The 25,082-nt window shown below is 39.4% G+C and overlaps 1 protein-coding gene across 4 annotated transcripts in view; it reads right to left on the reverse strand.

The window, feature by feature from the left end:
- Positions 1–25,082, reverse strand: part of HHIP (hedgehog interacting protein) — an 83,730-nt gene that overhangs the window by 44,430 nt on the left and 14,218 nt on the right. For all 4 annotated transcript variants that reach the window (XM_081091825.1, XM_081091824.1, XM_081091823.1 and 1 more), the window contains exon 4: positions 24,852–25,053. In XM_081091825.1, coding sequence (XP_080947951.1) covers positions 24,852–25,053 — 202 coding nt within the window. The remainder of the gene's footprint in view (positions 1–24,851; positions 25,054–25,082) is intronic.

Consider the following 25,082-nt stretch of genomic DNA (forward strand, 5'->3'; position numbering starts at 1 on the left):
TAGGACTATTGCAAGGATTAAATAGGGAGTGTCTTGTGAAGTCCCTGAAACTGGTAGAACTTCTAAAAGGTATATGGCCTTCCTTATCAAGGAAAATATGTATGCAAATAGAGTATAAGATTTAGCTTTAGCTTTGATAATGCTAAAGTGGCCTATGGGCCAACAGCAAAAACATTCCATAAGTTATCAGGCACCTGGAACACCTAAAGCAAGCACTAGACCCAGTAACTTGTATGGCTTTGTAGGGGGAGGATGACAGGATTGATGGTGGGAGGAAGGAAGATACTGAAGCACCAGTTTACTATAATCTAGGGCAGCTCCACATAGAACCAAAGAACTGGAAGGGGCTGAATTCTCCTTTCTTGTGTAAAGCTCAGTGATTTTTGAGCTTATCTAATAAACTTGTAGTTCTTACTTGTAGGAGGCTGAAATATCCTCCATGGAGTTGGGAGAAATCAAGCAGGACCGCAGCATTAAGTCTTATACTAGTATACAATGAATGCATCGTCTAATCTGAAGGTATATAGAAGACTGGCTGTGTGAGATTTGGATCTGCCAGCTACTACATTTAGTCCCTTGATCTGTTTGACCAGCACTATTGTGGGGTCATACTTCATACAGAGAGACAATCCTTCTCCCCTACCTCAAAGCACTCTACTTATATGAAAGCAATGTTTATGGCACTGTAGCCTTCCTGATACGTGAAGAGAATATTACTAGGATACCGAATGAGTTACTGCATGGATGGCTGATGCCTAGACAAACACACATAAGTAGGATTACCTGGTTAGTCAGCAATAATCAATGAATGGTATGAGGACTAGCTGAATAGGACCCTTAGGTAAAGTGACAAAGCTGGGTATATTACCAAAGAATAAATCACCCTTGTCCTTGATTATAAAATAAACTTTGATCGTTCATTTTAAGCCAAACTGTCAGGGAGCCTAAGAGATAAGAGCAATGCCTTGAACAGCAATGGAAGGAAACCTAGTCGAAGTATCTTTCTTTTTGGTGTTTATGTTTTCATATGTATTATGAGAAACTCTGCCCCTGTGACTGTTGAGGCCAGTCTAAAGACTTACGGGGGTGCGGTAGGGGGTGGGGGAGAGGGGTAAAGGGCTCTGACAGCTGAGCTGCACAGGTGGCTTTGCTGAGAACGCTGTAGCCTTATGGTGAGCCAGAGTTCTCTCTACAATTTCATTCCTTTGTCCCCTTCTTTCCACTTAGTCATTTATGCCTTTAATAACTTTTTAATAGTTTATAACAAGTCTATAATTTAATAGTCCAAGTTGTTATTAGGAACTTTACTTTTAAGTACAATTTAACTTGGATAAGCTGAGAGATAATTTCTTTCCAATAATTCCTTTTAGGAACATTTCCTATCTTTCCTTTGTTTTCAGTATTTCAAGTGCATCTTGAACCCCCATTTATTCCCCATCCTAAATCTTTAATCCCTAGACAATCTACTCTTTTGAAAGATATTGACTTAACATACTCAGGATCACAGAAAACAAAATATTGTATTTTAAACAGCCTTTTTTCTTGAGCAACTTTGACTGATTTTTTTTCTAACTTTGCAACATTTCCCCAAAGACTGCTTCTCACTAATTTCCTGGCTCTTAAAAAATTCCTTTTCCTTAAGTTTGGTGTCATAATAATACTTCTTAGGGCCTCGAGGGAGGATGCTGAACTTAATTATATTATGGCCACTGTAATTTGGTGGGTCAGCCACACTTACTTCCTCAACCAATTTATATGCTACTCAAGGCGAAACCAAGAGTAACCTCTCTTTATGCTTAAGCAACAAGCTGTTCCAAGAAAGCCGTTGTTTATAGTATTGAGAAACTGTTCCTCCAAGCCACATCCCAGTGTAATGTGCAGTTGGCAAAAAGAAGGTTGTATGTTGTTCAACAGGGAAATCTGTCTCATTCGACCACCCAAGAGGGCAGCAAAAATAAGTCACCTAGTAAAGGTGGTCTTTTATACAAAGGTCAAACAGAACTTTACTGGAAACTTTGGGTGGACTGGAAAGTCCTGGCTTAATATAGTGAACTGCATAATTTAACATGTGTTCAAGTTTGACTGTATAAGTAAAGCTTATTGAAAGATCAATGTATGCTCAATTATGCTTTTTTTTTTATTTAAAAAGCAGTGGTTAAAAGGAAGAAAAATGAAACAGGATGGCTTGTACAAGATATTGCTTCCTAATCCCGACACAACCCTACATCAGCCCTCTTCTTACTCCTGCCCCCCCTCCCCTCTGCTTTTCATGGCACTTGCCTGTCATACAGCCACCTGCTTTTCCTGATGATTGAAAGGAGGAGAAGGCATGGAGAAGGTATGGAAGTAGGAAGCAAAAGGAGGAGGCTTGGTCATCACGATGCTCACAGCAGACACAAAGTGCTAAGTGCAAGTTAACTGACATCCCCTCAATTTTTAACATAGTTTTGCTTTTAGTCATTTGGTTGCCATCATCAAGGTCATTTTTGTGTCTATTTTATGATAAATAGTTAATGATCAGATGTGGTATAGTTAAGGATATTTTATAATTTCAAAATTTATGAAACATAGGCTGACCACATATCCCAGTTTGCCTGGACACAGTTCTGCTCTACATTCTAGTAAGATGGTTAAGAGACTCTTTACTCTCACAAGTATCCCAGTTTGGGTGGTAAATTCAATGGTCACCCTTACTTTAATGCATGTTTCAACTACTGAGGGGCAAAGAAGGAAAATTCTAAATGTACACTTTTAGGTGAAAATAACAGCTTTGTATAGTAATGGTGCCAAAGGCCGGCATGTGTGTTAATGACATTAGTATGGTCCCTGTCCTCAAGGGAGGACGTATGGCAGATGATGGCAGTTAAGGTTAGTGCCACAGTAAAGGCTCTAACTCATAAAGAGCATCCTTGAGCTATTGCATATATTGCAGAAGGATGCAGTTACACAGTCAGTGGTGCACTTAGTGGTAGAGATCAGCAGTGTATTCAGGGGGTCAAGACAACAGGATTGAGATGTGAGATACGTATGCATCAAAAGCCCAGGCATGCCAATGACTGATGGAAATCTCACACAAGTAATTTACAGGAGAAAGTTGCAGAATGCTATCAAAAGCACCTATACCACTTTCTTTTATTAACTACCCTCATAAATGGGATGCTCAAAAGTAGTTCTTTGTGCCCTGGCTGGTATGATCAGTGGTTAAAGCATCAGCCTACTTACTGAAGGGTCTCAGGTTCGATTCCCAGTCAAAGGCATGTAGCTGGGTTGCAGATTCAATCATTGGCCCTGGTCTGGATGCATGTGGGAGGCAACCAATCTCTCTCTCTCTCTCTCTCTCTCTCTCTCTCTCTCTCTCTCTCTCTCCCTCCCTTCCACTATCTCTAAAAATCAATGGGAAAAATATCCTTGGGTGAGGAGTAACAACAACAACAAAAATCATTCTTTGTAATGATGTTCTAAAAAATTTGAAGCCCTAGGAAATATAAACCATAAAAATATTAGGATTTTTTTGATAGAACTAAAATGTTCATTTAGAGAACTATGTTAACTTTTCAAGATATCCCTAATGTGTTCAAATATTGCTGTATAAATAATAGTCTAGTGTCTTCAAAGACTTAAAGCAACATAACTTCTTAGAGAGGAGTATATTGGGAGTAACTGATTGGCCATATAAATCTGAGGTCAGACAACTTTGTCTTAAGGTTGTGAATATTTAAGGCTTTGCAGGCCATATAGTCTCTGAATGGCAACTCCTCAACTCCACTGTTGTAGCTCAAAAATAGCCATAGATAATATGTAAACAAATGGCATGGCTGTATTCCAATAAAACTTTATTTATAAAAATAGGCAACAGGCCAGATTCTGTCTGTAGTTTGCCAATCCTTAATCTAAGTCATTACTACATAGTATGTCTTAAGTATACTTTACTCCGGCCGACAAGCTATATAATATCCATATATGTGGTATAATTTATTGCAAGGTTTAAATTATTTCACTATAATCTTAAATTTAATTTCCCCAAATCCACCATTGTAACCACAATGATCTTTTGTTAATTCTTTAACATTACTAGAACAAAAAGAAAATTATTAGCTCCGTTTTTTTTTAACCATGGGTCAACTTTTATATTCAGAAAATCTTCATAAATATATTGCATTTATTCTTTATTTCTTCTATAGAAATGAAGACTAAAGTAAATAGCATTGGCTCTGATCATTTATCCCAAATGAGGATCAAGACTGAGAAAATATTTTATCTCTGTTCAATCTGATTGAAGAGTCCTTATCTTAAAAAGAGAATGAGAAACATCCATCAGATTGCATATTAACAGTCTAAGCAAATTAATGAAGTTTAAGAATTCTTAACCAAAAACATAAAATCCCATGATCCCTCAATGAAGCTTGATTCTGGAAGTTACTATTTTCATGTGGGCCAGATTACAAAACCAGAGATTTGTTTTCAGTGCCCAAACACTCTCAGGTTTTGCCTTTCTTTCTCTGCTGAAAGCTATTTTTACTTTTCTAAACCCAAACATCCTCCAGCTTTCTCCCCATCAAAATCCGCACTAGAGAAAAGAGCTGAAATTTGTTCTCACTACACTAAAAAGTCCGATAAAGATATGGTCTGCTTTCTCAGAGACATTTGCATTTTAACACAGACTAAGCTATAAAAATCAGACCGATGATCTTTAATAAAAAGAATATTTCATACCTCTTTATTTTTGTAAATAACAATTTTAACTTTTTCTTTATGTCTAAGTATCCTCCTTTAAAAAAGCGATCTTGTCTGTATTTTGCTTTGCACATATTTTATCTTGCAAACAACAGTAGTTTCTATTTCATATCGCTCTCCCTTAAGAAATCTCATCTAATTGAAATATCATTGAGCAGTGGAGACAACTCTCTTCTTTTTGATACTTGGGGGCATCTTGAAAGAAATAAGTTTCACCCGGGGTGAATAGCTTGGCAACAAGCAGTGCCACGTAGACCTTCCCTTTATGTTCATGGAAAAACACTGGTCTCCTTTGATTAAGAGCATCTGAACAACCGACAGGTACAGTCCCCCTGCCGCGAATCCATTAGTCGCGCTGTCTAGCCCTCGGGTAGGTTATAGCATGAAGTTTTTTCTCCATGCAAATCTGCTGCTGCTCACCCTGCTATCAGTTTCTACTTCTCAGAAAAGCAGCCTTGAGAGTCCCCTCTATCTCCTCCCATGTTTCTAAGCCACTGTTCCCTGCCGCTCAGAAACATGAACATGCTGGGAAAACCTATAGCAAAACATCAGGCGTGTTAAATAAGGAAGATGAATTTTACATAGCATTCCATGTCAGCATGGCTCTCTCTGTGTGGCTGACCCACCTCAAATGACCTCACCTCTGCCGGCTTTAGTTTCCTTGACTGTAGAATGACTCCAGAGGTCCCTTTGACTTCTAAAAGTTGTATGATTTTGTGACTAAAGCACTTAGTGACAGCTATTTTCTTTGAAGCTCAGGAGCTGTTTTTGCTTAATTTTGCTTTCCCAGCTCTGTCCCTAAAAGTTGATATTGAACTGATGGCCAGACAAGTGAGTTGCTGAAGCACAGCGCTGGGATCTAAGCAGTCCACAATCTCTCCTACGCAATTCTGAGCCCCAAAAGCTTTGAAAGGCTGTTTAAAAACATGTTTAGTGCAAATTCATTTGCCAGAAAAACTAGACCTGAATTGTGGTGAAGCAGTTTAAGGTCTTTATTTATCCTACTCAGTTGGACTATTCAGATGTTTTTCTGCAGATATATTAATATTAATAATAATATTATGAGGTCCTATCCCAGACCCCACCAGGGTTGTCAGGTAATGCATCGTATGTGAACCAGATTGACTTAGTATAAACCTGAAAATCCCCAAATTCTGAAACTTACCTAGTCTTAAGGGTTTCATGTACAGGATGGTGAGGAATGGCAAGCTCAGTATATATTCCTAATGATGACCTGAATACCACAATATCTCAAACATTTGCAGCTAAGGATAAACAGTGTTTGGTACTGTTTTCATGAAAATTTCAAGTACGTTCTTTGAAAACTGGTATTTTTCACCATGTATCTTTTCAATTATTAGTTAATAAAAATATTCAGTTAATAAAAGGTCCCCATTCCCTGTATGGATAAATGGTAAGTTTATTAACTTTAGTATTTTGTAGGTCAACACTGGGAACAATGAGATGGCCTCATGCCAAATAAGGGAACAAGTAAATGCGGAAGTATTTGAACCTGCCTAGAAAGTAACCCTGAGACACTAACCCAAAAGCCCTAATTCCCTCCATCTTTCTAATCTCTATCTGTTTACAGTTTAATTCACTGTAATCCATCAACACTATAGAGACAGAATTTCTGGACTTTCCCCAGTTCCTCTGGCTCAGTTAGAAGTCCTATAAACATTAGCTGGATGAACAAATCCACCAATGAATGAATGACACACCTACAGTATCTCCCTCATATGGGGCTGAGCCATATTATTCTTGCAGATCCACAAAGCACAAGGCAAACAGTCAGTGCACTACTACACAGACACCTTCGGAAAACAGATGGTTTCTGAACTGGATTCCACAGCTCTGTCAGCTTTCTGATCAAACAGTACGAAGCTTTATTACTGTCTTCTGGTTTACAATCCTCTGGCTGGATCCTACCTGGATCTTCTGTGAATGAAAAGCCGGTTTCAAAGGAAAATGCTTCCCATCAATGGACATAATCAGGTGGCAGAGAGAATACTCTGACAAGGGGCCAGTATGGTGTTAAAAAGCAGAAGGGTCAAATCATTTCAACTTTCTACACGAATACATTGAGCATTGCTTTTAGAAGGAATGACTGTGACAGGCAATGGTGTAATATATGCTAAGGAAAACGAGGACTTTAGTGAGGGATCGTGAGTACATAGGCACACTTTCAAGCAGAGAGGACTAACGGGAAAGTTTGTCATATACATAGGTAGCATCATTCCTACTTAAAACTCAGACATAAGACATAAGCTAGCTTTTTTTATTAAAAAGAAATTAACTTTTTATTTTTGACTGCTTATTGAATATAGTTAGCATTAATTCAAAGAATATGTTTTAAATGTGACAAAGGCTTTAATGAGAAAATAATTGACTAAAGATTTTCCTGAGATAAAAATACACACATTCTTGGATAGAGTCAGAATTTGTGCTTTTTAGATTTTTTCTTTTACTTAAGGGAATAAATAAGAACAGATTTTAATATGCATATTAAATACTTAGCAATGGCATACTAAAAGGCTTATGTGAATAAGTGACAATATTACTCTTTAGTCTACAGCACATTAATCACACTAGTATGACTAAAGACAAGTTAAAAACATATCATACTTGTTTACCAAAGTTAGTTAAATTATACATAATGGAGCTCAACATCATTGTAAAGAAGCTGTGAACTGTAGAGACAGAGGTTGTAAAATATTCCAGAATTATATGTTTCAAAAACACAAAACTTTATCATTAAATGCTTTCTACTCTCTATTTAAGCATTTGCAGGTAGACCTCTACATACTTCCGATGTTCTTATAGGTTTGGATACAAACTTGACAGTACTCACTAATTAATATGATTAATGGATGTGATTGAAATAGAAACTTTACAAAAGCCTTTCAAAGTAAAGAGAGAACTGGGGTTATATAGATGTGGTTTTTTTTCAGGACCTCACCTATTTTTTTTTTGAGGGGGGGGTGAGTTGAGTCATTTTCTGCAACTTAGAAGTTATTAAGTCAGTCTTTTTGACCCCATTGTTTCTGGTGATTCAGCAATGCTTCCTGGTGCCTATTTCATTGGTACATCAAATCTAGGTATATTGGTCTACAAATCTTAAAAATGAAAGTAGACATAAGCAAGAAACTAGGATTATGTGGACATTAAGAAAGTACCATCCAATCAGGTATATTGTACCAGCAGAAAGCTTTAGTTAGGTTGCTTTTTGACCCTGAATGTCCCTAAAGTGTGCCACAGAGTAAAGTCCAGTAGTAAGAAGCATGGGGAGGCAGGAAGGCAGGCTTGAGTAGTAAGAGCCTGGACTCCAATTTAAAGGAATCTTATTTGTCCAAGGAGTAGGGAAAGTCTACTGGTAATAGCATGTTGATTTTCCTTTCAAACTTCTGTGCTTTACAGCAGCGATTTTCAACGTTTTTTCTCTCATGGTATACATAAACTAATGACTAAAATTCTGCAGCACACCAAAAAATATTTCATAATTTTTGCCGACCTGACCAAAAAAAGTATAATTTTGATTCATTCATACCAGATGGACATTATTGTGTTGGCTGTTGTCAATTTTTTTTTTTTAATTCGTATGGCACACCAGTTGAAAATTGCTGCTTTAGACTATGCTGATCACTGCCCATGGCTGCCAAGAAGGGCACATACCCAGGCTAATCATGGTAGCACATGTTCTGAAACCCAGGAGTGGCATAGGTTCTGCGACTTCTGTTGGGACTCATAGGGAAAAACAGCTCTTGCTCCTCTGGGTTTGCTAAATTGGTAGGATGTGAGCTGGAGCTGTTACGGTTTGTGCCACAGGAAGAAAGCCTGACCAAGAATGAAGCCAACCCAGGGGCAAGTGAAGCCAGGGCAGGGGAAGCCAAGCCAAGAGTTATTTTGTTTTGTCTTTTGATTAAGCCCATTTGAATTGAGTTCTGTTTTTCTGAGGATCTTCTCTCCTTGCATTCATTTTTCAATTCTTTCTAGATTCAGTTCTTAAGCCGCCTTGCCCTCCAGACCAGAAGCTCCCCAAACCCCTCCCAGGGGAAGTAGGACAGTCACAATAGCCTAAAGAAACCACTGCTACCCCAGGAGCCTAACACGCTGCAGGGCACTGACCATAACGGTCCTCGCTGTCTCCTGTAGATGGAGACCCAGAATCCCTCGCTGAGTGTGTAAGACCCTTTCTGGGTACTGCCTCTTGACTCAGGTTACATGTCTAGCCTGATCTCACTCCCTTCAAGATGTTTCCTGCAAGAAAGGTTTTTCCCTCTTTTCTGCCCATCCCCGTTAGCAGTCATTCCCTATGTGAGGTGCCCCATCCTCAGGGGGAGGGAGTTACCTGCTCTTCCCATTGGACTCTCCCAGACTTTGCTTATACCTCGCTTTGATTATAGCATGTACCAGGTAATTTATTCTGGTTTCTCTCCCTGTCGCTTATCCTGCCCACCGTGCCTTCCTGGGGAACCACCTTCCACAGTCCAGGTCCTGTGTTTTGGGTTGGATTCCAGAGATGGCTCCAGAGATGGGCCCTGTTCAGTACCTAACACATATGATGAATGTGTCTCCTAGTCCTTGTTTAATGGTAACTGAACAACATGTCTCTAAACAATGATACCATGGAACAGGCTATAGTAGTTAAAACCATCAGAATTTTTGACAAAACAAACACACAAACAAAAATCATAGAGTCATATCTCAGCAGTATCAGGCATGATGACAAAGAAATGCTTTTGGTAGGATTAAAATAAGCAAACACTATGGGACAGTTTGAATATTAGTGTCTTAATGTCTCATCTATTTTATTCTAACTATTGTTTTCAAATGTGTTTCAAAATAGTGAGTTTGACTGCCATCTTTTTCAAGTAAAATCTTCCTAGGGTTATCAATGAGTTATGGCTACATTCTGTTTTACTATGACGTCCTCCAGATCCAAAGATAAACAACTGGGGGTGGGGTCGGGGGAAGAGGACATTCTGGGCTGATGCCTGTGTACTCCTCACATTAGTGTCATCAGTTTAATATTTCCCCCATCATTAAAAACCTGTTCTCTGTCTGTTGACAACTCTTCTACCATTGAGTTTCACTCCTGGGTGGCATTTAAGCTATATTTAAAACTTACATCTTGTTTATATACACTCTTGAGCCAGATCCTTTGGTTTACAGGAAAGAATGTGCTGATCTCTTTCCTTCCCCCCTAAAAAATTACTGAAGTTAACATTAATTGCGTCTATGACTGCTTATTGCTGATCTCCTCAAAGGGTTGATATCAAATGCAAAGCTCTCGCTGCTTGACTTTGCTTATGCTACAACATGAAATATAAATCAAAGAGATTATGGAAATATTCCACATTTAGTCTATGCACTTATATACCTAAACATTGTCTGCTTAAAAATTAGGTGTGTAATTTTTTTTGAAAAGTTTATCTTTAGTAATATTTCATTCAACCACCCACTGTTCTATTATATATATGTGAATATGTAAATATGTATATACATATTGAAAAATCATATAATACCACTTATAGACAATAAAACTGAGCAATGAAATACCTTTCTTTAGGGAAGAATTAAAAATACTGGCTCATTAAATGTTATTCAGAACTAATGGGAAAATTAGAAAAATTAGACATTCATGGAACTAAAACATAGACATTTAAGTCTATCTAAATTGGGCCCTGGCCATTAATGAAAAATTAATGATCACTTTGTTGTTTTTTTTTAAAGAATAGTTTACTGATTTTTAGAGGGAGAGGAAAGGAGAAGAGAGAAACATTGATCTGAGAGCATAACATTGATCGGCTGCCTCCTGCATGCCCCCTACCAGGGATCAAGCCAGAAACCTGGGCATGTGCCCCGACCAGGTTTTGGGTTGGGTTCCAGCAACCTTTAGGTTCCTGGGAGGACACCCAACCAACTGAGCCACACCAACCAGGGCAATCACTTTGTATTTTATATCCTGTAAAAAGCATTACCTCCCAATGTTTTCAGTCTACTATAGCCAAATAAAGGTATATCTTTTCACCCAAAACTAATCAAAATTCCTCTGTTTGATCATTTTGATGTACATTATTATCCCCAAATAGCACAATAAAACCTTGCTCATACTGACACAACATAAGAATAGACAAAACCTTTTTTCAATAATTAAATATTTTGTGAAAAAAATTTCCTCTGATGCAATATCATTATTCATCTTTAATGTCTCTTATATATTTTCAAGTGCCACAATGAATTCAAATTAGCAAAATTACTGGGATTATGTCTTCTACTCTGCTTTCCCAACGGCACTCAAGACAGTCATGATTTGACTATGAAACCATTTTGAACTCACTTCTATTTCAACTCATGAATTGTTCGGTATTTAAAATTAAAAGGTGGAAATAAAAGGCTTACTGGCATGCTTCATCTGGGGGTTTTCACAACAAATGTGTGGTTAACACTATCTTGTGGGCACAGGAGAGGTCTCTCTTTTAATATGATATCCAACCATGTGACTAAATGCCTCCCAGAAATGTAGAATTAGAAGTGCAAAGGTTGGATAAAGTCAAAGGTCAACCCCCTACAGGCAAGAGGGGGCCAGCTTCCTACCAAGTTTCTAGCAGGCCTGCTTCCCTAGGGCACATCATAAAAGTAATTTACTGACAACTCACCTTATCAGGGGTCATTTGGAGCCTCAAGTCTTCTGGAATTCACTTTTAAGAAGCATGATTAAGTGGGGACAACTATTGGCCCTAAGAGTATTTATGCCAAGAACAAATGTCTGTCAGAATTAAATTTTTTGTGTGTGGTGGTTTCAGACTTAAAAAAAGATGCGTGACCCAATGAAAAGCACATATAGTCTATTCACCAAATTAAATCTTAAATGAACATTGGTTAATTGATTTGTTTTTTGTGTGTGTTTTTTTAAATACTCCAGAAATCCAAATAGCCACAACAGCCTAATAAAATGGAGAATGTATTTATTACCAAGTCAGTTAAATCCTTTTCAATCTCTCCTATTCCAGTTTGCTCTCACACTGGAGGGAAAATGCATTCACGGTATTTCAAAGAAAAAGGAAGATGCCACTGAAGCCAAGAAAGTTAACGTACTTTAAACATTTTGCAAGAAAAGCTATTTCCTGATTAAAACAAATCTCCTGCTTTTCGTGTTTTTGATAATTTTGACATGAAATATTTGGCTTTAATATTAGGTAGAGATGGTTTTTCCACATTTTAAAAAAATTACTAAAGGTTAAAATATGTGTGCACTGGACAAAATTAAAATAGATTACCTGCCACTGTGTGTGGGATACAGCTTGAATCTACGCAGCGTGTGGAATCGAAGCCGGGATGTTCAATTGCAAAGCACACATCTCAGTAATAACAGGGAAGGAGGCATACAATTTCCAGGAACACCCACAATGAAAATTATTCTTTCCAAACAGAGAATTGTTTTGGAATAAGTTAGGTTAATTGGCACCACGAGATTTCTCCCTAGGAAACAACACTGAAATCCTTACATGTGCAAGTGAGAGGATCAGGCCTTCCCCTCCCTCCCTTTTCAGTTGTGCATGTCTAGTTTACTCTGTCCACAACCAAATCAGCTTTTGTAGATTCACATGCAGGTAGAAAAGCAGACAGCTCCTTCCCCCCCGCCCCCCCCCCCCCCAGCTTAATTTACAGCCTGGAAGACTGACTAGCTACATGAGGTTCAATGGCCAACAATAAAGGAGAAAGAAACTCACTGAGCATATATATCTGGGAATTTCTACCCTTGAGAGTGAATTATGGGAACTTTATAACGCAGGCCATTATTTTATAATTTAAAGAGTTAGAGATTCCCTACAGCATTTGCCTGTCCTCCTTATCAGAGGCCCCTAGTTTTGTCTTCTATCGTCAATTTTAGTCCTCTCTGACTTCAGGATACCTGATTTGGCCTCTTATATGCCAAATCCAATATAATTATCCTCTTAAAAATAAACATCTGACCTCCTTTTGCTATTTAAATGCACAGTTCCCCAAGGAGGAACGTGAGTGCACACACTGTCTTCAGTTGTGGTAACCCTCCTCACGAATTATCATTTACATCTGGCACAGAGCGAGCCCTCTTCTTTACATTACCACAGTTGCTATTCCCCTGTAACTTAAAACTTTCCACCAGAACCCATTAAATGTCCCGTGTTGCTAATGTACTGTTTCAAAATTTGTGTTTTAAAACTATGGGAAAGAAGTATAAATTCAGTAAACACCACGTGTACACAATGCTTACACTCAATAGGGTCCGTTTCTAAGTATTCCTCCAATTCCTGACCCACCGAGCATTGGAATGGAAAGGAGCTGCAGCTAGTATAAGTCCTCTCACTTGGCGATGAAGCACTGAGGCCCGGTGGGCAGCGGCTGGCCCAGGGGCACAGCGCATCCGGCAGCACTAGGGCCAGGAGTCAGTGTTCTCCCCACCCTGTGCTCCTCCTCCGGCCCCTCCCCGTCTACTCTCAACACGGCTGCTATTCCCTTGTTTCAAAGCTTGTCAGATCATGTCACTCTTCTGTTCAGAATCCGCCCATGATTCCTCATTTCACTCAGAGGAAAAGCCAAAGACCCCCACTATCTGACGCCCACTCCCCGCACCCACCAGCACCCACCAGCACCCACCAGCACCCACCAGCACCCACCAGCAAGCCGGCGCTCCACCCTGTGCTCTCCCCTCCGACCACTCCTCCCTCTCCCCTCACTCAGCTTCACACCGGCTTCCTCCGCGGCGCAGCGCGCCAAGCACTGCCCACTTCAAGGTCGTGGTATATCTTCACCTTCAAACTTGGTTTGAAAACTTACAACCCTGTAATCGCTGCACATTAAAGACATTCTCCTGCCGTTAACGGAAAGCCCGCAGTCTTGCTTATGCTGAGTGACTCTGCTTTTAGAAGTGTAATTGGAGCAGTGGTGACCATACAGAATGGACAGTGCACCTATTTGCCCGGGAGGTGGGGTACCTGGTGGGCTCTGCATTGGGAGATGCTGATTGGATTTCTGGACCAGAACTGGGGGGAAGGTGTGTGTGTGTGTGGTGTGTGTGTGTGTGTGTGGGGGGGGGGGGGTGTCAGAATAAAGCAGAGTAAGCAGCAACCTGAACCAGGGCAAGCATGGACTTCCCACATCAGAGCCACGCTGGCCACTTGCACTCCTCTCTCTCTCTCGCACTGCTTTCTATTTTCACAGAATTTTAGAGCTAGAAAGGACCTAAGTTGTGCTTTAGCCTAGACTTCAAAGATGAGGCTTCAGAGATCCCAGACAGTTAAGCGAATTGCTCCAAATCATTCAATGACAGGCAGAACTGGTGTCCTGGTGCAGGCGATGGATGAGTGCTATGGCCAGACAGTGGCTAGTTCTCCAACTGAGGTGATATTTCAGGAATGTGACACTCTAGGATCAAAGGTGTTGACAGCTGATGCTGTCACCAAAAGTTTTACTCAGTGGGACCTCTAATTAATTATTTACAAGGAAAGAAGCTCACCTCAGCAGTTTTTAGGTTGGTTTGTTTGTTGTTTATTTGTGTGCAGAGGTGTTATATGTATTGATATTTAATCAAAGCCAAATCTTAACACCTCCCCCCCACCCCCCACCAATACACACACAAAGACACATTGTCTCTAGGTTGCAATTAAGAAACTCGTGCAATTAAGGAACTATGCTAACTATCAGGTAAATGTTTTTGGAGCAAGCCACATTACTGCATGTCACAGAATCCGTACTAAGATCAGCCCCCGGGTAATGTTCACAGCAACCCCGGGCGTAAATACATTATTAATGTCATGAGGTCAATCTGATCTTCAGACCCCTGGAGATTTAAACAGAAGCTTTAATGGTGGTACAGCGAAAAGCCACAGGCTGCATAGGAGAGAATGAGCTATGTGGCTTTTTCAACCTCAGGTCACAGGCTGGAGTCCAGGCGAGGCTAGTAATTGATAACTTATGACAGATGTTTGGTGACCTGTGTGTGGCGGGAAGTCAGTTCAGGTTTTGTTTCACTTTTCCTGAACAGGTGTGTTCACATCCATCCACAAAGACGTTTTCACTGTGGGAGCCTCATCACCAAATCTTTCATACAAAGGCTAAATATTTAATGGGAATTAAATTTGCTTATCTTTTTGTCCTCTTAAGACTAGCGCTTTCCTAATTTATTTTTCCAACCTCAAGCATCTTCCCTGCACACTGTGTACACAATTTTTTTTCCTTTTTTCTTTTTTTTAAAGGAATTCTTCTGAATAGTTTCAAACTGTTGGCTAAGGGTTCTCAGAGCAGATGTGTTTTCCCTTATCTAGAAATAGCCTGGGGACAGATGTCACTTTATTTAAGTTTGTGATCCATTTGGATCAAAGGTGCTTTAGGATAAGAGGCTGGTTTAGAAAGGACTTATTAGAATTTTTTTTTTTTAAGGCAAAGAATTTAGCTGCTCTTAAAGAGAGAGCCAGAATATTTGATCTTTGAATAGTTGAAAAGAATGTTCCTTTCTCAAAAATTTTGTGGCAGTATACAAACCTTTAAGATCCTTTGTCATAATGTCTTATTTCTATATTAGCTTCTGTTTATTGGGTTCAATTCTATGATCGGATTAAATAATTTCAACTGCTAGTGATGATGGAGTTAATTTAGACCAAATTCATTAATGTTTTCCTTTTCTGTTCTTGTCCTACCCCATATATGTATGGTAGAATAATGAGTATATATTTTATCTTAAACACATAATGATAAATCTTTTTAGAGATTTTCCGTGATTTGGAGTTCAGGCTTGTGGAATTACACAATATTTTAAAATGTAAATTTAAATTGTATATGCCATGCCTGGATAGAATAAAAAGGATATTTACTCACAGGGGTGGGAACCTTTTTTCTGCCCAGGGCCATTTGGATATTTATAACATCATTTGCAGGCCATACAAAATTATCAGCTTAAAATTTAGCCTGCTAGATCTGGTCAAACATTTCATTAACTCACCCCTAATGCCTTGGCAGGGCCAGACCAAATCGTTTTGCAGGCCTTATATGACCCACAGGCCAGATGTTCCCCACTCCTGCTCTAAACAATTCAAATTTTACCTCCCTTTTGGTGATAATTCCTGAGAGTCACTGTGACCATATGCATTGTCACCTGGTATGACAAAGTCACGCTAGGATAGAAAATTAGGTGATTTAGAAAAAGCTTTTCTCATTATAACATATTACAGAATGGTCTCAATAAATGGCACCTTATTTTCCAAAGCACAGTTTGACTGAAGAGTCCGAAGTTGATTTTAATTTCTAGGCAGTGATCCAGTTTTAAAAAACACTCGAGATAGGTCCCTAGTTCTGGCCCCCTTGCCATGAGGATAGTTCAACATAATCACAGACGTTGTAGACTTTAACTAAATGTCAATGGATGAATACTACCAACACATAGATTAAAATACATTGTAGTAACTGACATATTTGTAATAGATAAATATATACTGTACAAGTAAATCTATATATTTATTATATAAACATAAAAATGAAGGAAGCCCGGTAAAAGCAAAATGCTATGTAAGCTCCCAAAACTGGTCATAGAAAGGTAGAGACAAACCAAAGAGCAGACATGCTTGCAGATTTAGGAAATTTTCTATAAAATACTGAGCTAATGTGACAGGAAAAGTGTCTGTTGTAGGCTGAGCTCTGGGAAAGAGGTAGCTGAGGTCATACCATGTATATACCCTTATACCTGATCTTCAGCACATTCCACGGACACATTAAGTGATGTTTGTTGTCACTGTTGTTTAACTTAGATATCTTCCTTTAAAGTTCTCCCTTCCCTGACTTCCTGGAACATTTTACTGATCTGCTTTAAAAAAAATTGTTTGTTGTTTGAGTGGTACACTCTCCATATCATGACATTACATGTTAATTTTACAGCAGCTTGCCCAATTGCCCCCTCCCCAGACCCCGAGGTTCTAAATCTGGGCTTTGAGCAGTCATTGCTAGCGGGCAAACATACGTGGCTTCTTAGTTTTCAGTCCCAGTATATTTCCTTTGCAAATCCCACAATTTATTAACTCTAGGGCAGATCCACACAAATCGTGTTCCAAAATAAACACACAGAAAGACATACATTATTATAATATCCAGGTTTCGAAAAACTACTCTGAAAGCAAGGAAGTTCTGATGAAAGGTTGCTGCCAGACTCCCGGGTCAGCTGGTGTGTGCTTCATCATCGTTAGGCATGCGCCCTGACAAACTCCAGGACCGGGGGCTTTGGCTGAAGAAGGTAGGTAGCAGTGCCCTACACTTAACGTGGAAAGGTGATGCTGGGAAAACAAGGGTGTTGCCTTTCTCTAGTGATGCATTCAAATAAAAGTCTATTCTAGATTTATCTGCTTGATTTAAAGAAAAGCCACACACATCCATCAATTTAACTTTGTTTCCATGGGATTGCCATATAGTTTTGGTGCAAATGCTAACGTCGTCACAGACTTTCCATATGTTATCATTCAATCCCATCTTAAAGGGCACTGTTGCTACCGGGAGGGTGTCGTTCACAGTGGCCACGGGAGCTTGTGAGTGGGCCATTCACGGAGCTGACTCATTCTCCTTTCCTTCCCCTCCTTTTCATGTTAGTAAGATGGATGATAACAGCTAATGTTTATAGACTCGTGTGAGGTCTTGCATGTAAAGTGTTAGGTGAAACCTTTTATTATTTCCATTCTACACATGAAGAAACTAAGCCTAGAGAGGTTAAATAGCTTGCCTAGAGCCAACACAACAACAACAACAACAATAACAACAACAACAACAACACAGCCCCTGGTGTTGATGCAGTGCCTGGAACCCAGTCTGGAACCCATGCCCTCAACCTCTTCATTGTCCTGAGCGTGCTAACACCAACCGTCCAATCTCTGCTTCTGACATGTGCTCCTGAATCTGCCCCATGCAGTGCTGGTCTTGGAAGGCTGGTAGCAGCAGGGCCTGCAGGGTGAGCATGGCCTCAGACAACTGCCTTGGAAATCAGCCTTGGTAACTTACTAGCTGTGTTATCTTGGGGAGCTGACTTATCTTCTGGGCCTCAGTCTCTTCATCTGTGAAATGGGCTATGCATACCTGCCTCACATGTTTACTGTAAGGATTACAGAAATGATCTATGTAACAGCTTAGCCAAGTAAATGCTCAAAAATTGGTGGTTATGATGAGTGTGGAAGACAAGGGTGTCCTTGCTAACAAGATGTCTTGCTTGGAGACTGTAGCATTGGGAAAGAAAAGCTATTGAATGTTTCTGAAAGGGAGGGCTGTGCTGCCTTCTACAGTTTAGAGACAGTTTTGTGATGCCTGCTATTTCCTCTTCATTAAATAAAATACTTACTGGAAAGGAAAGCAACTCATCATCAATAGGTCTCTTTCTCTTTGTGGTCACATACAGTGAGATGGTGGCTGCCAGGTTCCATCAGATGTTTGTTTGTTTGTTGTTGTTTTTTAAGGTGGCAGAGACTGTCTCAGGGTCCAGATTTCTTGGTTTTTCACTTGTTTTAAATGATTACCACAGGGCTTGTCAGATTTATAGACTCTATTGCCTCTGTCCTTCAAGTCTTAGATAAATGTGAAGACATGAACGTAAAAACGTTCCTCGCCTCAGCTGTGACTCAGGTGGCTTATGTGGGAGAAGGTAGGCCTTTCTCTACTCAACTGGAGGGACACTGTGTACATCGCTTCAGTAAAAGAGGATGCACGTTGGAAAAGAAATTATAGATTAAGCTGGCTTATTACACTGGCATACACCACATAGATGCACAATCACAGTTATAAAACTGTTTTATCACTAGAATTGCCAATGCCACAATTAAGAAATAAGAAAACCAGAAATGAAAACTGATGTTACCAAACAGAAGATTACACAGATTATTTCACATCACAAAGAGAATTTTTGCTTTTCTCTGTGGACACTCATAGATTTAAAATAAAAACTGATTTAAAATTGAAAACGTTTTTCACAGAGTACAGGACATTTTTACGTAAAGTGTCAGCAATACTCAATAAAATATACCTGAGTTCAATGCCATATCATTACTATCCTGACATAAAAAATAAGTATTAAAATTTTTTATTTGTAGATCTATATTTTATCTACATTTTAACTTAATGGTTTGGAATCAGAATTTTAAACTGCAAAAAAGAGAGAAGACATTGAAAAATTTTTATTTGGGGGAAGACTATTCAATTAAAAGTGGTAGACCACTTTTGGAATGAATTTGCCTAATGGTTATTTCCAGCGCTATAGCAATTCTCTTTTAGATGAAGTTTAACAGCTTCAAATGCAGTAATTTGAGCCAAAACAACAACAACAACAACAAAAACTTTTCACATTCCCAAATGGTGATTCGTCTCTTGTAACGTTTACCACATATACCTTGCTGCTTTCTGTTAGCGGAGCACACCCAGGCCTGTAACAATTTTCCCAAGGAAGCACTTGAGACCTGGCCCAGTCATCACCATACGTACAGGTGAGCGTGCTACGCGCTCAGTACTACTGTAGAAAGCAAATTGCTTCTAACTTAGGCTCTGATTCATTTCACTTTCACAAAAATACACTAATGTCTCATAAGATCGCAAGCTAAAGACAGAGGGAAATGTGAAAGGTTAGGTCTCTGACTAACTTCAGAAAAGCAGGACACAAACCCCACTTTCGCTGCCCGTGATTATGCGCGTGATTTACAAGCATGTGAAATCAGAGGCCGCCCTGTCGGGCTTGCCCCCGCGCACCCTGCGTCCTCCACACATGCTCCTGGGCTCGGCTGCTGTCTCTCAAGAGCCTCACCTCAATGGGCTCAGTCACCCGGACAATCAGCAGCTTTCAGCCTCACGTCCTCTCCTCCCCCCATAAAAGGGCCACTTCAAAAAAGCTTCTTTTGAAATGAGGATCGAAGTAGATAGAGAGGGACAGGAGTCCAGTCACACTTGTCCGAGTGACAGACAAGCCTTTCAGCTTTGTCTGCTGCGGGCTGCAAGTCGAAGGGCCATGGCTGTGAGCCTCACCAACCCCTGACCACTCAAGAGAGCTCAGGGGCAGAGAGAAGGCCTGCTGGTTTCTAAGGGCCACCTGTAGGTGACAGGTGACGGCTGGTCTTTGCTGCTGTGCACACACAAAGCCAAGGGGGACTTTCAGATCCTTGGTGGTCAGGAGAAGTTTGGTGAAATCACACAAGAGAAATGTCTGGTGTCCTTGTCATTTTTTACAAGGGGTTTTCAGGTATTTTTAGCAAACTACATATTTAAGGAATGATAACAGTTTTATCAACTAGATAAACACCAGATTCCAAAAAGGAACAAAACCAGGAAAAATTGAATGAGTAAAATCATCGTCCAATTAGAATTGCTGAGATTTTTAAATTAAATACCAGTTTTCAAAAATTGATATCAAGAATCTTACATGCTGCCAAAGTTAGCTCATCTCTTCAATCAAAGTGAACTAGTAGTATGTGGAGGCCAAGTAAATGAAAAGCGTTACAGGACAAATGACAAGTGGTGTCCAACTATTGGATCCAGTGGTCACTTCAGTATTAGGGTTTGGGCATAGGCTGGGCAGATAAAAATGCATCTCATTCAATGTGTGTCTGAGCCAGGGTTTGGCTCAGTCTTAGACCCAGGGTTTTCAAATTGGGTACATATCAAAATCACCTGGAAAATCTTTAAAAACATACCGATGCCTAGTATATTTAACCCCAGATAGTGGGCAATGGAATTTTTTAAAGTTCCCAGGCAATTTAACTGTGTAGTCATCCTTGAGAAAACACTGGTCTATCTTTCCCAAGGACTTGGGATAAAGCTGGTTCTGGTACCTGCCCCACGTCCTGACTCAGGATTCAGACATAAGCTCAACTTAAAGATTTCAAATCACCAATGTCTTGGAATTTTTCCTTTGGGGATAACACAATAACAAATAATGCATATGCCTCCCCCTTACACACACACACACACACACACAATGAAAACTTTAAGTTTCCTCACCAGTTGGACACTTGAGCCATTCTTCACCGTGTCCCTGCTGGTGGTTAGCTTGTACAACGCACTATCATCAAAGATCTGTCTAACCACCACATATTTTAAAAACATGTTTCTGATCCACTCTTTACTTGGCAATGTCACAAACCGCAGTGTTCCAGGAGTTGAGCTGTTGTGAATGAAGTTATCTCTTCCTAAATGAAATGGCAGTTTAAATTCATATGGCATAGAATTTATTCCATTAATCCAAAGCCACAATTTATTTTCTAGAGCAAAAGGAAGCCAATTCTTTCACTTATGCTCTGCATTTCTGCACAGAACTTTCGCTCCAGGCAACTAGACAGTTACACTTCCAAGTACTGAAATCGCCCACAATGTAGGCAGCACAGCCTGGTGTTTAACATAAGACATCACTTTTAGCCTCAAATAGGACCCGCTTAGGGAGGAGCTGTCTGAGTTCCCTGAAGGACTGGCTCTTTGCTGGCTATCATCAGGGCTAGAATAAGGAGATAACCAAGTCAGGCTCCTTGCCACAAAAAGATCAGTTCTTTTTCATGTGCCAGGAATCACTATCAATTCTTAATGGACAATTAGCAGGAAAGGAATTCCAGATTTCCTTACAGCCAACACTAGCTTTAGAAACCCTTATAATCAGGAATTCCGCTTCAAGTCTGATTTAATGCACTCATGCTGGTCATTAATTAATATCATGGGGGATCCCACTGTGGTTTGTCTTGTTTTCATTTCAAACATATGAAGGTCAGGCTCAGTATATACATTATTAATTCTGTGATCTGAGTATTGCCATCAATACTGTGCTCTGTTAAAACAGCTTTATTTTCTCTCTTGGGATTTTAAAATTGAAAGAATAGTAAAGAAGTGATATGCATAGTAATTTATGAAAATTCCTATTTGCATTACTTATGCAAAATGATTATTAACAAACAGAACATTGCCATGAGCACACTAACTATTTATATATCAAGAAAGCCTGAAGCATTACTGTGAAATAGCTGTGAAACTATCTTCTCTTCAGAAGTCTCTGAAGGACATACCATGAAAATCAGTGGTAGGATCACCTCATGAATGCACTGGCACCTGCTCCAACATAGCTGTAGTTGCCTCTTCTCATGCTTCCAACCCGTGACGCGTGACAGGAGTTCCAGGGAGACTAAGATAAAGGCCAGTGGTCGTATAACCTCCTTGAGGTGATAAGGATGTGATCTCATCACTCACTATCCAGTATACACTCAAATATCCATGTGATAGATTGGTATCTTATTGATGTCACAAGTGTCAAAGATGAATAGAATTTAAAATATTGCCCTTTAAAACATGGCATATTATGTAAGAACTCATTCTACAGAGGATAATGGATTTTGAAGTTTATTTCCAGCCCTGGAGCTCTCCTAGGAGAGGAGGGCCATTCTGAAGAATTCCCTGAGGCCTGCCAGTCATGCATAGGGCAGAACCATCGCACTGCTGCAGCCTGATGTGTGCAGTTTTATCATGTCTCAATATCAGAGAAGATAAACTTTCATTCAATATCCCAGTGAATGGGCATAAATTTAAAAAGAGAGATTCTGAAGAAACTCTATAAAAGGAAGACAGTTAAAGTAGAAATAAGAACACCAGTTTGTTGTTGTTTCTTACAACAAAAATTTCAAGTATTCTTAGCTCATTTCTTTTATTTACACTTTATCATATGTATCTTTTCTTTCTTTTTTAAAAATATTTTTATTGATTTCAGAGAGGAGTGGAGAGGGAGAGAGAAATAGAAACATCAATGATGAGAGAAAATCACTGATTGGCTCTCTCCTGCACACCCCCACTGGATTGACCCGGCAACCCAGGAATATACCCTTGACTGGACCTGGGACCCTTCGGTCCACAGGCTGACGTTCTATCCACTGAGCCAAACCAGTTAGGGCTCATATGTATCCTTTCAACACCAACATTTTTACTAAAATAACATTAGAAAACTATACATTAACCTTGAAAATATTTGAAAACATTATATTTTAGAGCAAATTGACAGTGTTGCATGTATATGGTGGATGCCCTTCAACTCAGTAATGCTCCTTTTATGAATTCTAAGAAAGTCATCCATAAGAATGACAAGTAACCATGATAAAAAAGAAAAGACTAGAGTCATCCCAAATTTCTCATAAAAAGGAAATGAACTTACTGAGAAAAATTTTCAAATCTGGTAACATATTCATGATATATTGTTAGGTGAAGAAAGAAGGCTAAAAAGATGTTTGTTTATATGGTTTGATTTAAATTTTATTTTAAAGCTTTTTAGTATAAAAACTATCAGAAAGCATCCTCTTTTGTGAATTTCTGCATTTATTAATATGGACCTGTATTAGCTTTGTACTCAGGAAAAATTCATTCAATGTTAATATAAAAAACTGGAAGGAAGTATATCAAGATGTTACTAGTGGTATTCTTTAATTAATGGGATGATAGGCAATGGTTTTTTTTACATGCTTTCCCCAATTTTCTCTTTTCTGGAGAGCCTGCTCAACTTGCACAGTGGGAAAAATACACTGCTGTTGGGTGATGCACTTGAGGCTGCATCTTCATTCTTTCCTCATTAGGGACACTGGCAGTGACTGATCAGAACACATTTCAGAATGTTTTGATTGAACTCTGATGTGCAAAATTCTAATGCATCATTTTAAGAGACTTTTGATTATTTGCAGTGAATTTTAAAGAAAAAATTTATTGGGAGACAATTGAACCTACTGGGCTAAACAGATTTTCCAAATGATCTGTGTCTTGGTGCCAACGTCCTTTTCCTTAAGGGACTGGAAGTACCATAAGGCACCTCTCTTGGGCAGTATGTCTTGGTGACGCTGTCACACATGAGGTTGAGGTGGGTGGTCCCAATAATGTGGCATTTCCTATATTCTAATTAAGTCATTCTAATTGTTTCACATGGTAGGTACCAAATATATAGATCTGAGAATATATTTTTTCCAACTTGTTTGCTCTTGTTTTGATGTTCTTACCTATGACTAGAGCAAGGAGGAATTTATTTCTGTATGAGAAGAGTATAAATCCTCCTTTAATGTTTTTGCCAGTTAAGAATTGAAAAAGATAACTAGTTCTTCTCAAGTCATATACAGCTCTTCCCCAATCACATACAGTTAATTGTTTCATTCTAAAATAGTCATTAGTTGTTCTATTGCAGAGGTCCTCAAACTTTTTAAACAGGGGGCCAGTTCACTGTCCCTCAGACATTCCACACATGCGCACTGCGGGCCCGGGACGAGTCGGCTGCTAAGCAGGACAGGCAGCGGCGGCAAAAACACCCGGCGGGCCGGATAAATGTTTTCGGGGGGCCGCATGTGGGCGCGGGCCCTAGTTTGAGGACCCCTGTTCTATTGTCTCAATTTTAGAATGCCACAATTTGCTTTATAGCTTAATACTGCTAATACTATACGGCATTACTCTCTTCTGAAACAAATTTGGTAATTTTATTTACATACCTATTAGATTACTTAACTCAAATTGGAGAAGTGGGAAAGAAGGCAAAAGCTGTGCTAATATATTACAAAGATGGCTTGTTATAGATAAAAATATTTCACTTACCTGTAAAAACATTATACAAGGAAGTCACAGTATAAGTAGCATCTTTTATGACACAGGCTCAAACACAGATGTGATAAAGAATGACTTGCAGTTGCCAAAATAACCGAAAGGCCTCTTTGTTTGTATTAGCAAATGCTGATATACAGATCTACAATTGCAAGTATTATGCCTATTAAGTAACATTTCAACAAATACTTTATAAAACCAAGAATGATTTTGAAATGTGTAAATTACACAGGGAAAGCATGTCCAAGTACCAATCTGTTTGCACCGCTTAATAGTCACCAAACATCATTAAAGGGGGGAGGAGGGGCAGGCAGGTGAGGACAACTGTAATAGTGTCAGCAATAAAAATAAAGTTAGGAAAATTGTCATTGTGCCGGTTCAGTTGTCATAGTTATTGTTCCTTTATGGTGTTTCCTTATTTTCTCCTTAAACATTCTTTTATTATAAAGAAATACCTGTAGCAAGGATAACACTAAAATAGAATTAACATAGCCAGAGCAAAGATAAATAAAAGTTAAAAAGCCAACCTTTATTCCACTTTGAACAAGTTTGTGAATGTCCAAGTAAGGCTCCTTGAAAATGTCTCCTTCGGGGGTGAGTATCTTCACATAGCCTTCCTTTTCCAGGATGAAGAGCCGGTGGGAGCCGTCCCCACTGTGGAGGGCGCTGACCGGCTGGCGCAGCCCGCTCACAACCTCCTGAACGCAGAAGCAGTTGTGCTTGTGCTTTCTAGACAAATGAGAGAAGCCGGTAAGCGG

Source organism: Myotis nattereri (genome assembly GCF_964212035.1).
Source record: "Myotis nattereri genome assembly, chromosome: 5".
In the NCBI taxonomy this organism is placed as follows: domain Eukaryota; kingdom Metazoa; phylum Chordata; class Mammalia; order Chiroptera; family Vespertilionidae; genus Myotis; species Myotis nattereri.